General features: G+C 43.7%; 1 protein-coding gene across 2 annotated transcripts in view; it reads left to right on the top strand.

The window, feature by feature from the left end:
• Window positions 1-12,051, top strand: part of agk (acylglycerol kinase) — a 42,011-nt gene that overhangs the window by 21,217 nt on the left and 8,743 nt on the right. For both annotated transcript variants that reach the window (XM_070900474.1, XM_070900475.1), the window contains exons 7-10: window positions 18-112; window positions 1,152-1,221; window positions 7,900-7,979; window positions 11,067-11,124. In XM_070900474.1, coding sequence (XP_070756575.1) covers window positions 18-112; window positions 1,152-1,221; window positions 7,900-7,979; window positions 11,067-11,124 — 303 coding nt within the window. The remainder of the gene's footprint in view (window positions 1-17; window positions 113-1,151; window positions 1,222-7,899; window positions 7,980-11,066; window positions 11,125-12,051) is intronic.

Genomic DNA, 12,051 nt, shown 5'->3' with positions numbered 1-12,051 from the left:
TTTCTACTCTTTTTTAGGCTGTCTTTAGCAAGATCCCCATAGGATTTATTCCACTGGGAAAGATGAACTCCTTGAGCCAGACACTGTATCCTACCAGCGAAAAGCAGGCCAGGTAAATGACAGCTCTTTACTAAAATTCTGAGTTGCTTTGGCGAGGAGGTACAGATGATGCGTGATGGATTGGCATTAATGAACCAACACATTCCTAGGTTTGGTAAATCTTTGTGTCCAATTATATGTAAAGTGATTGCATCGATAATCACCTTTCCTCGTGGTATCCTGTGGTAGCATTCCATTTTGCTCCTGATGGCCAGTGTTGGAATTGTTACTAGTCTTTATGTGGAGCTGATTACTAATGCTGTGTGATAATGTGTAATGGGACTGACCAGTTTGCTGTGAGGGTGGAGGGAAGGGAAGCTCTGCACCTGTGCAATTATATTTTCTTTTCAGTCACTGTTCACTCATGGCTGAAGTCAGGGTGTGTCACATTGGCTTCTGACACTCTCCTGTTTCTCCATGTCATTGCTTTGAAATGAGCACAAGGATAAACTGAGGGCTGTAATTGTCCCGATATGTAGAAGATTCTTTCAACTGTATTGCAAATGATTTTAAAATTAATTTCTCCCCCCCCCCCCCCCCCGCCCCCTTTCAATTTTCTCCCCTCTTATGTAGACACTGGCTCATTCCATGGTGTGGGTTCCTGGGCACCATCCACTCTCCAGTAGTTCATCAAGGGTTCACTTTCCATGTGTGAGCTAGACACAGTATTGACAAGTTATTAAGATGTGGGCAGCATTATAGCTGAGGATGATTCTTTCTTCCCTGATGTCCATACATTTAACAGGAGTCATTAGATAGCAATTTGGAGGGGACACTCTGGTTAATTTCCCCTTCCTTTCCTTCCTTGGGCACTATGGCCAATTATAAACCCCTGCCATTGTCCTGGCTGAGATCAGCTAACTGAACATAGTTAGGGGATCAAACCGGAATCGTTCCTGACCTGTCTGGTTTTGTTTCACACGGATGGTGCATTAACCAAATAAGACCTCAGAATTTGTTGTTGCATGATGCTGAAAATTGCCTTTTAATTGCTGCAGCTGAACTCCAGCCTCCACTGCACCCTATTCTCATTTGTCACTGCTGTGTTGCAGACACATTTTAAATGCCACACTTGCTATTGTGAAAGGAGAGACTGTTCCCTTGGATATACTGGAAATAAAGGTAAGAAGTAAAGTATTTTCCATCAATTACTTGTACTTGTGTAGTCTGACACAATAAGCTCCAGTAGCCAGAATTATCCAGGGGTTTATCCCGCCATTTTAAGGTAATTTAAAAAACACTAATAGATCTCCCATGGCATTGTGAATAGGGTAGTCCAGGATCTGAAGTGAGTATTCTGATGTTTACTGTGATCTTGCTGAGTCTAAACATGATAGCAGTTCACGCATTGCCATCATACAGCAAACTTGCTGAACAAATATAGTATGACTGCTTTGAGGTAAAAATATTACACCGCTTACTACTACGGAAAGATACAGGCTACAGAAATGATTGTAGCACTTTCTATCTACCACTTTACACAGCTTGCTTAAGGTACAAGTAACTTTGTTCTTCCTTCCCTAAAACTTCTCATTCTTATTGCCAGTTATTTGCATTTTAATGTTTTTGCTCTACCCCCCCCATGGTGGATTTCTAGTACTTTATTTGTTATTCTACTCCTACTTCCCAAAACCTTTTTTAAAATCTCCATTATGTACAAGATTACAAAATATATTTTACCCTACCTTTATTTTCCATGATGGATTTGCAGTTCTAGCTGAAGCCATCGTTTGTGTAGTACGGCCCAAGGAGGTTTCTCCCACAGTTGAGTCTTTTATTATCCAAATGCAAACCAGTAGTTCCTAAAATGTTTACTTTTTTAATAACTGGATGCAAGTAAAAACAACTCACCGCCTTATACTGATTTTGGTAAGCCTGAAAACAATCTTTTTCTTTGTTTTAAACCTCCCTTTACGCCTTCATTTCTGTTTCTCTTGCTCTTTCTCTTTTACTTTCTTGTCTTACTCTTTCTCTCACAGGACACTTTCCCTGCTGCCTTTCACATCCTCTTTTTCTGACTCTCTCACCACCTTTCCTTCTGTCTGTGTCCCCTTTTCCTTTCTGTTTATCTGGCTCTCTCCTCCCTTTCACAGTCTATTTTCATAAGAACATAAGAATTAGGAGCAGGAGTAGGCCATATGACCCCACGAGCCTGCTCCGCCATTCAGTAAGATCATGGCTGATCATCGACCTCAACTCCACTTTACCACTCGATAACCATTTCCCTTGATTCCCCTAGTCCCCAAAAATCTATCTCAGCCTTGAATATATTCAGAGACTCGGCATCCACAGCCCTCTGGGACAGAGAATTCCAAAGATTCACAACCCTCTGAGTGAGGAAATTCCTCCTCATCTCTGTCTTAAATGGCCTACCCCTTATCCTGAGATTGTGCCCCCTAGTTCTAGACACTCCAGCCAGGGGAAACAACCTCTCAACATCTACCCTGTCAATCCACTTCAGAATATTGTATGTTTCAATGAGATCACCTCTCATTCTTCTAAACTCAAGAGAGTATAGGCCCATTCTATACAATCTCTCATCATAAGACAGCTCTCTCATCTCTGGAATCAATCAAGTGAACCTTTGTTGCACTGCCTCCAGGGCAAGTATATCCTTCCTTAGATAAGGAGACCAAAACTGTGCACAGTACTCCAGATGTGGTCTCACCAAGGCCCTGTACAATTGTAGCAAGACTTCCTTACTCTTATACACTCCAAACCCTTTGCAATAAAGGACAACATATCTTATTGCTTGCTGTACCTGCATGTTCGCTTTCTGTGTTTCTTGCACAAGGACACCCAAATCTCTCTGAACACCAACATTTAAATGTTTCTCACCATTTCAAAAATATTCTTTTTTTTTAATTCTTCCTACCAAAGTGAATAACCTCACATTTCCCTATATTAGACTCTTACTGCCCACTCACTTAGTCTATCTATATCCCTTTGCAGACGCTTTGTGTTCTCCTCACAGCTTGCTGTCCCATCTACCTTTGTATCGGTAGCAAACTTAGATACATCACACTCGGTCCGTTCATCTAGGTCATTAATATAGATTGTAAATAGCTGATGCCCCAACACTGATCCTTGCGGCACCCAACTAGTTACAGCCTGCCAACCTGAAAAAGACCCGTTTATCACATCTCTCTGTTTTCTGTCAGTTAACCAATCCTCTATCTATGCTAATACATTACCCTTATCTTGTGTAATAATCTTTTATGTGGCACCGTATTGAAATCCTTTTGGAAATCCAAGTATACTACATCCACTGGTTCCCCTTTATCTACCCTGCTAGTTACATCCTGAAAAAAACTCTTAATAAATTTGTCGAACACCATTTCCCTTTTATAAAACCATGTTGATTCTGCCTAATCATGTTATGATTTTCTAAGTGCCCTGATACCACGTTCTTAACAATGGATTCCAGCATTTTCCCAATGACTAATGTCAGGCTAACTAGCCTGTAGTTCCCTGTTTTCTCTCTCCCTCCGTTCTTGAATAGCGTATTACATTTGCTACCTTCCAATCCACTGGGACCTTCTAGGATCTAGGGAATTTTGAAAGGTCAGCACCAATGCATCCACTATCTCTGCAGCCACCTCTTTTAGAATCCTAGGATCCCAGGAGATTTGTCGGCTTTTAGTCCCATTAGTTTCTCTCATTCTTTTTCTTTACTTATTAGACCCTTGGTTCCCCACCATTTTAGGTATGCTTTTTGTATCTTCTACTGTGAAGTCAGATACAAAATATTTGTTTAACGTTTCCGGCCTGGGAGCAGCATGGAGGCCTCGACCTGCGCGAGAACACCAGCAGCAGGTCGGGGCCATAAAAGGAGCGGCGAGCAGCCCGGGAGCAGCGTGGAGGCATACCACTCCAGGGAGCAGCGAGAGCTGGTGCAGGAGGGCAACGGCAGCCAAGAGTGACGTCATCAAGGTCCAGGTCGGTGATTGGAGCGTGAGCAGATACAGCAGGAGAGCAGCGAGGTCGGGGTGAAGGAGCGGTGAGAGACTGGAGGGATGTGATCGGGGCCAGGGCAGCACTGGCCAGCCCACACTGCAATATGTGTGCGCACTAGGTCCGTGCAGCAGAGCTGGTCTCCAGTCGTCTTGGATAATCCTTGCCACTGGACCAAGACCTAGCTCTGTCAAGCCCGTGTGGTGGCTGATGTGCAATGGCCACCACACATTATAGGTCCGTGCAGCAGAGCTGGTCTCCAGTCGTCTTGGATAATCCTTGCCACTGGACCAAGACCTAGCTCTGTCAAGCCCGTGTGGTGGCTGATGTGCAATGGCCACCACACATTAAAAAAATCCACGCACAGACATCTTCCATCCTTGAGGATGTAGTTCAGGTCCTTCATACGAAACCTTCATACCTGTGAACGCATCCTTTTTTGGCGTGGAAGCAAGTCATCCTCATTTCAAGGGACCGCCTATGATGATGATGATGATTTCTCCTGCCTCAGCCTCGAAGGGACCAATGTTTACCTTTGCTACTCTCTTCCTTTTTACATACTTGTAGAAGTTCTTACGGTCTGTTTTTATATTTCTTGCTAGTTTTCCCAGTCAATTTTTTTTTCCTTTTTATCAATTTTCTGGTCATCCTTTGCTGGTTTCTGAAACTCTCCCAATCCTCCGGCTTACTACTATTCCTCACAACATTATAAGCTTCTTCTTTCAATCTAATGCTATCGTTAACTTCTTTAGTTAGCCATGGATGGATCACTTTTCCCGTGTAGTTTTTGTTTCTCAATGGAATGTATTTATGTTGAGAATTATGAAATATTTCTTGACATGCTAGCCGCTGCTTATCTACTGCCATTCCGTTTAATCTATTTTTCCAATCCACCTTAGCCAACTTGCCTTTTCATACCGATGTAATTGGCTTTATTTAAGTTTCAGACTTCGGCAAGTCACTCTCAAATGTAATGTGAAATTCTATCATATTATGATCTCTTTGCTCCAGAGGATCCCTTACTATGAGATTGCTAATTAACCCTGTCTCATTACACAATACAAGATCTAAAATAGCCAGTTCCCAGGTTGGTTCCACGATGTATTGTCTGAGGAAACTGTCCCGAATGCATTCCATGAACTTGTCCTGCAGACTACCTTTGTCAATTTGATTTGTGCAGTCGATATGAAGATTAAAGTCACCCATGATTATTGCATTACCTTTGTTACAAGCTCCTACTATTTTGTGATTAATATTCTCTGCAATGGTATAGCTACTGTTAGGGGCCTGTATACTACTCCCTGCCAGTGTTTTCTGCCCTTGTTATCTCCACCCATACTGATTCTATTTCTGAGCCAAGATTCTTTCTCTCTACTGTACTTATGTCATCCTTTATTATCAGGACTATCCACCCCGCTCTCCCCCTTTTCCATTCTGCCTGTCTTTTCGAAATGTAAAGTACTCTGAAATATTTAGTCCCCAACCTCGGGCACCATACGTCTCTGTAATGGCTATTAGATCAAACCCACTTATATCTCTATTTGTGCTACTACTTTGTCTATCTTGTTATGAATGCTCCGTGCCCCTCTCACTCTGCCCCCCCCCTCTCTCTCACTCTGCCCCCCCCCTCTCTCTCACTCTGCCCCCCCCCCTCTCTCTCACTCTGCCCCCCCTCTCTCTCTCACTCTGCCCCCCCTCTCTCTCTCACTCTGCCCCCCCTCTCTCTCTCACTCTGCCCCCCCTCTCTCTCTCATTCTGCCCCCCCTCTCTCTCTCACTCTGCCCCCCCCTCTCTCTCACTCTGCCCCCCCCTCACTCTCTCACTCTGCCCCCCTCACTCTCTCTCTGCCCCCCTCTCTCTCTCTCACTCTGCCCCCCTCTCTCTCTCTCACTCTGCCCCCCCTCTCTCTCTCACTCTGCCCCCCTCTCTCTCTCACTCTGCCCCCCCTCTCTCTCACTCTGCCCCCCTCTCTCTCTCTCTCACTCTGCCCCCCTCTCTCTCACTCTGCCCCCCCCCTCTCTCTCTCACTCTGCCCCCCCCCTCTCTCTCTCACTCTGCCCCCCCTCTCTCTCTCTCTGCGCCCCTCTCTCCCTCTGCGCCCCCCCCTTTCTCTCTCTCTCTCTCCCCTCCCCCCCCTTCTCTCTCTCTCCCCTCCCCCCCCCTCTCTCTCTCTCTCTCTCTCTCTCTCTCTCTCTCTTTCCCCCCCCCCTTTCTCTCTCTCTCTCTCTCTCTCTTTTCCCCCCCCCTTTCTCTCTCTCTCTGAGGATATAACGAGCATGGTGGATAGAGGTGTGCCGATGGATATGGTGTATTTAGATTTCTAAAAGGCATTCGATAAGGTGCCACACAAAAGGTTATTGCAGAAGATAAAGGTACGTGGAGTCAGAGGAAATGTATTAGCATGGATAGAGAATTGGCTGGCTAACAGAAAGCAGAGAGTCGGGATAAATGGGTCCTTTTCGGGTTGGAAATCGGTGGTTAGTGGTGTGCCACAGGGATCGGTGCTGGGACCACAACTGTTTACAATATACATAGATGACCTGGAAGAGGGGACAGAGTGTAGTGTAACAAAATTTGCAGATGATACAAAGATTAGTGGGAAAGCGGGTTGTGTGGAGGACACCGAGAGACTGCAAAGAGATTTAGATAGGTTAAGCGAATGGGCTAAGGTTTGGCAGATGGAATAAAATGTCGGAAAGTGTGAGGTCATCCACCTTAGGGGAAAAAAACAGTAAAAGGGAATATTATTTGAATGGGGAGAAATTACAACATGCTGCGGTGCAGAGGGACCTGGGGGTCCTTGTGCATGAAACTCTCCCAAAAAGTTAGTTTGCAGGTGCAGCAGGTAATCAGGAAGGCAAATGGAATGTTGGCCTTCATTGCGAGAGGGATGGAGTACAAAAGCAGGGAGGTCCTGCTGCAACTGTATAGGGTATTGGTAAGGCCGCACCTGGAGTACTGCGTGCAGTTTTGGTCACCTTACTTAAGGAAGGATATACCAGCTTTGGAGGGGGTACAGAGACGATTCACGAGGCTGATTCCGGAGATGAGGGGGTTACCTTATGATGATAGATTGAGTAGACTGGGTCTTTACTCGTTGGAGTTCAGAAGGATGAGGGGTGATCTTATAGAAACATTTAAAATAATGAAAGAGATAGACAAGATAGAGGCAGAGAGGTTGTTTCCACTGGTCAGGGAGACTAGAACTAGGGGGCACAGCCTTAAAATATGGGGGAGTCAATTTAAAACCAAGTGGAGAAGGAATTTCTTCTCCCAGAGGGTTGTGAATCTGTGGAATTCTCTGCCCAAGGAAGCAGTTGAGGCTAGCTCATTGAATGTATTTTTAACCAATAAGGGAATTAAGGGTTACGGGGAGCGGCGGATAAGTGGAGCTGAGTCCACGGCCAGATCAGCCATGATCTTGTTGAATGGCGGAGCAGGCTCGAGGGGCTAGATGGCCTACTTCTGTTCCTAATTCTTATGTTCTCTCTCTCTCTCTCTCTCTCTCTCTCTCTTTCCCCCCCTCCTTTCTCTCTCCTCTCTCCTCTCTCCTCTCTCTCTCTCTCCCCCCCCTTTTTTTCTCTCTCTCTCTCTCTCTCCCTCCCCCCTCCCTCTCTCTCTCTCTCCCTCCCCCCTCCCTCTCTCTCTCTCTCTCCCCCCCCTTTCTCTCTCTCTCTCTTCCCCCCCCCCTTCTATCTTCTCTTCTCCCCCCCCCCCCTTTATCGCTCACTCTCCTTCCTTTCTCGCTAACCTATTCTCGCTTTTCCTTTTCCTCCCCTTCTTGCTCTTTCTCAGTTCATCTGTGCAATTCAAGTTCTGAAGTAACTTCTCCTATTGTATTTCCAGGGTGATAAAGACCGTCCAGTGTTTGCAGTGAATGGGCTGCGATGGGGAGCATATAGGGATGCATCTGCTAAACTCGCCAAGTAAGAGAAAGAGTATAATAAAAAAGTATAAGCGATGCATTAAAAAGCAAGGTGGAAAGAGCAGGCCTTGACAATGGTTGCTTAATCAGATTCTACTTTTTTTTTTAAACAGAGAATCATAGAAATTTACAGCACGGAAGGAGGCCATTTCGGCCCATCCTGTCCGCACCGGCCGACCAAGAGCCATCCAGCCTAATCCCACTTTCCAGCTCTTGGTCCACAGTCCTGTAGGTTACGGCACTTTAAGTGCACATCCATGTATCTTTTAAATGTGGTGAGGGTTTCTACCTCTACCATCCTTTCAGACCCCCACCACTCCACCCTATCTGAGACTGGGTATTGCCTTATTTCTTTAATAGCTTTAAAATACCTTATTGTAGGGTACTGATAATGACTGCAGCCACTATATTCTGCTCACAATCTGGTGGCTGATTTATTCTGGTGCTCACATCTTTCCTCAGTACCTGCGCCCTGGTGAGCAAGATAGTTCTGTGACCCAGATATTTGTTTATCTGGATTGTGACACAAGATGTACTGTTTTCAGAGTTATGGCTTTAGGAATTGGTACTGTCAGAAAATTCCAGAATGTGGGCATACTGTTGTTGCATAGGAAATCCAGCCAGAGCAATCCCACCTAATTATTTACAACTGTGCAAGATCGTCGATGCATGTTTCTGTAAGCCCTGTATAGTCTATTGTGTAGCTATGTTACATTTCGTACATACCTTAAGAAAGCACGTAAACATTTTGAACTTATTGAGCACATATGTTTATATAAATTTAAAAAAACAGCCACACACCTGTGGTAAAGTGAGTTAGCTATTTGGTGATTGCACATATTTCACAACCATGATTCTACAAACTGCACTACCACAGCATTGCCAATAGGGTGAAGTGCCAATTGGAAGAGAACCAATTCCACATATGGATGGTGTGAATATTATGCAACAGCCAGAACTGCAGTGGCTAGTTCTCAGAAAGAGGTGATCTAATTGAAACATATTAAATTCTTAAGGGGCTTAACCAGGTTAATGTTGGGAAAATGTTTCCCCTCACTGGGGAATCTAGAATACGGGGTCACAGTCTCAGAATAAGGGGTAGGCCCATTTAGGACTGAGATGAAGAGAAATGTCTTCATTCAAAGGGTTGTGAATCTTTGGAATTCTCTACCCCAGAGAGCTGTGGATGCTCAGTCGTTGAGTATATTCAAGACAGAAGTCGATAAATTTGGGGAAATTGAGGGATTATGGGGCTAGTGCAAGAGTTGAGGCAAAAGATCAGCCATGATCTTGTTGAATGGTGGAACAGGCACGAAGGGCCAAATGGTCTATTCCAGCTCCTATTTCTTATGTTCTTCTGTAAAGACCATTGACAGATGTCTGGCAGATTCTTGACTAATTAGCCTTTTGGCCTGGCAATGTGATTGTATGGAAGAAGAGGCTAGAAAATTACATTACATAGGATATACGACACAAAAACAGGCCATTCGGCCCAACCAGTCCGTGCCGGCATTTATGCTCCACTCGAGCCTCCTCCCATCTTTTCTCATCTAAATCTAGCAGCACAACCCTCTATTCCCTTCTCCCTCATATGCTTGTCTACCCTCCTCTTAAATGCATCTATACTATTCGCTTCAACCACTCCCTGTGGTAGCGAGTTCCACATTCTCACCCCTCTTTGGGTAAAGAATTTTTTTCTGAATTCCCGATTGGATTTCTTGGTGACTATCTTATATTGATTAGTTATGCTCTTCTCCACACGTGGAAACATTTTCTGTATCCACTCTATCAAAATCTTTCATAATTTTAAAAACCTCTATTAGGTCACCCCTCAGCCTTCCTTTTTCAAGAGAAAAGAGACCCAGTCTGTTCATCCTTCCCTGATATGTATGCCCTCGCATTTCTGGTATCATCCTTGTAAATCTTATCTGTACCCTCTCCAGTGCCTCTATATCCTTTTTATAATATGGCAACCAGAACTGTATGCAGTACTTTGTGTGGTCTTACCAAGGTTCAATACAGGTTGAGCATAACTTCCCTACTTTTCAATTCTATACCTCTAGAAATAAACCCTAGTGCTTGGTTTGCTTTTTTTATGGTCTTGCTAACCTGTGTGGCAACTTTTAGTGATTTGTGTATTTGTACTCCGAGATCCCTTTGTTCCTAATAGACTCGCACCCCCAAATAATAAGTGACTTCCCTATTCTTCCTACCAAAATGTAATACCTCACATTTATCTGTGTTGAACTTCATTTGCTAATTATATTCCCATTCTGCAAGTTTATTAATGTCCTCCTGTAATTTGTTGCAGTCCTCCTCGGTATTGACCATTGCCCCCAATTTGGCGTCATCTGCAAATTTAGAATTTGTGATTTTGATTCCAAAGTCTAAATCGTTAATGTAAATTGTGAACAACAGTGGTCCCAGCACTGATCCTTGTGGAACACCACTACCCACCTTTTGCCACTGTGAATAGCTACCTTTTACCCCTACTCTCTACTTTCTGTCTTGAAGCCAACTAGCTATCCATTCTGCTATTTGTCCCCTGACTCCGCATTCTCTGACTTTGTTCATCAGTCTATTATGGAGTACCTTATCGAAGACCTTTTGAAAATCTAGATAAATTACATCTACACCATTGTCTACTCGCTCTGTTAGCTCTTCAAAATATTCAATGAGGTTGGTCAATCAAGACTTTCCCTTTTGAAATCCATGCTGACTATTCATTATTATATTTTTGATTTCTAGATGTTCTGTTTTCTCCTTTAGTAGGGATTCCATTATTTTTCCTAGCACCGATGTTAAGCTATAATTCCCTGGTCATTTTCTATTCCCCTTCTCAAATATAGGTATTACTCTAGCTATCCGCCAGTCCTCTGGCACAACACCTTTTTCCAACGAATTATTAAATATATGTAGTAATACCTCTGCTAGCTCTTCTCTAGATTCTTTTAAAATGCAACCTGCTGAGATTTCCAGCATTTTACACTCTACTATAGCCTGGTTTCTGTTGTATTGCCTAGTATTTGTGTTTTATAATGAGTGTTTCCTCTGTTCATAATGGTGCTTCAATTTTATCCCATTGCAGGTATTGGTATCTTGGTCCTCTCAAAGACAAGGCATGTCATGTTTTCAGTATATTTAAGGTGAGTGCTAGTTTTTAATGCACAGATTTTTCAATCTTCCCATTTCTTGGGTTGTGATAGTATTATTGGGAAGCATACAAACTTGAGGCCTCATACAAATCTTATACACTTTGCAAAATTATAGTCTTAACAAGGAGTTATAGTCTTTTCAAGGGGTTACATAGATGAGACTGGACAGTCCTCTGCTCTCCTAGCTTAAAGAGTCTAGGCCAAAAGGACTGGTTCAACCTTTATTCTCTTGATTATAGAGGTTGCATGCAGATAACTATGAAATGAGTGCTGTATAACCTTGGGTGGGGCAGATAAGCATCTAATTAGTTTTGGCTTACCCTGCCTGAATCTGATTGGTCAATAACTGAACAGCTAAACATGGGGACAGGAGTAGGCCATTCAGCGTCTCGAGCCTGTTCCTCCATTCAATGAGATCATGGCTGATCTGCGACCCCACTCCATATCCCTTAATATCTTTGGTTAACAAAAATCTATCAATCTCAGATTTAAAATTGACAATTGATCGAGCGTCAATTGCTGTTTGCAGAAGAGAGTTCCAAACTTCCACCCTTTGTGTGTAGAAGTGTTTCCTAATTTCACTCCTGAAAGGTCTGGCACTAATTTTTAGACTTTGCCCCCAGTCCTAGACTCCCCAACCAGCGGAAATAGTTTCTCTCGAACTACCCTATCTATTCCCCTTAATATCTTGAAAACTTTGATCAAAGCACCCCTTCTAAATTGTAGAGAATACAATCCTAATTTGTGTAATCTCTCCTCATAATTTAACCCTTGGAGTCCGTGTATCATTCTGGTAAACCTACGCTGCATTCCCTCCAAGGCCAATATATCCTTCCTAAGGTGAGGTGCTCAGAACTGCTCACAGTACTCCAGGTGTGGTCGAACTAGGGCTTTGTTCCATAACCTCTACCCCCTTGT

This window comes from Pristiophorus japonicus, chromosome 15, assembly GCF_044704955.1.
Source record: "Pristiophorus japonicus isolate sPriJap1 chromosome 15, sPriJap1.hap1, whole genome shotgun sequence".
Classification (NCBI taxonomy): domain Eukaryota; kingdom Metazoa; phylum Chordata; class Chondrichthyes; family Pristiophoridae; genus Pristiophorus; species Pristiophorus japonicus.
This window is presented reverse-complemented; position numbering and strand designations above follow the sequence as displayed.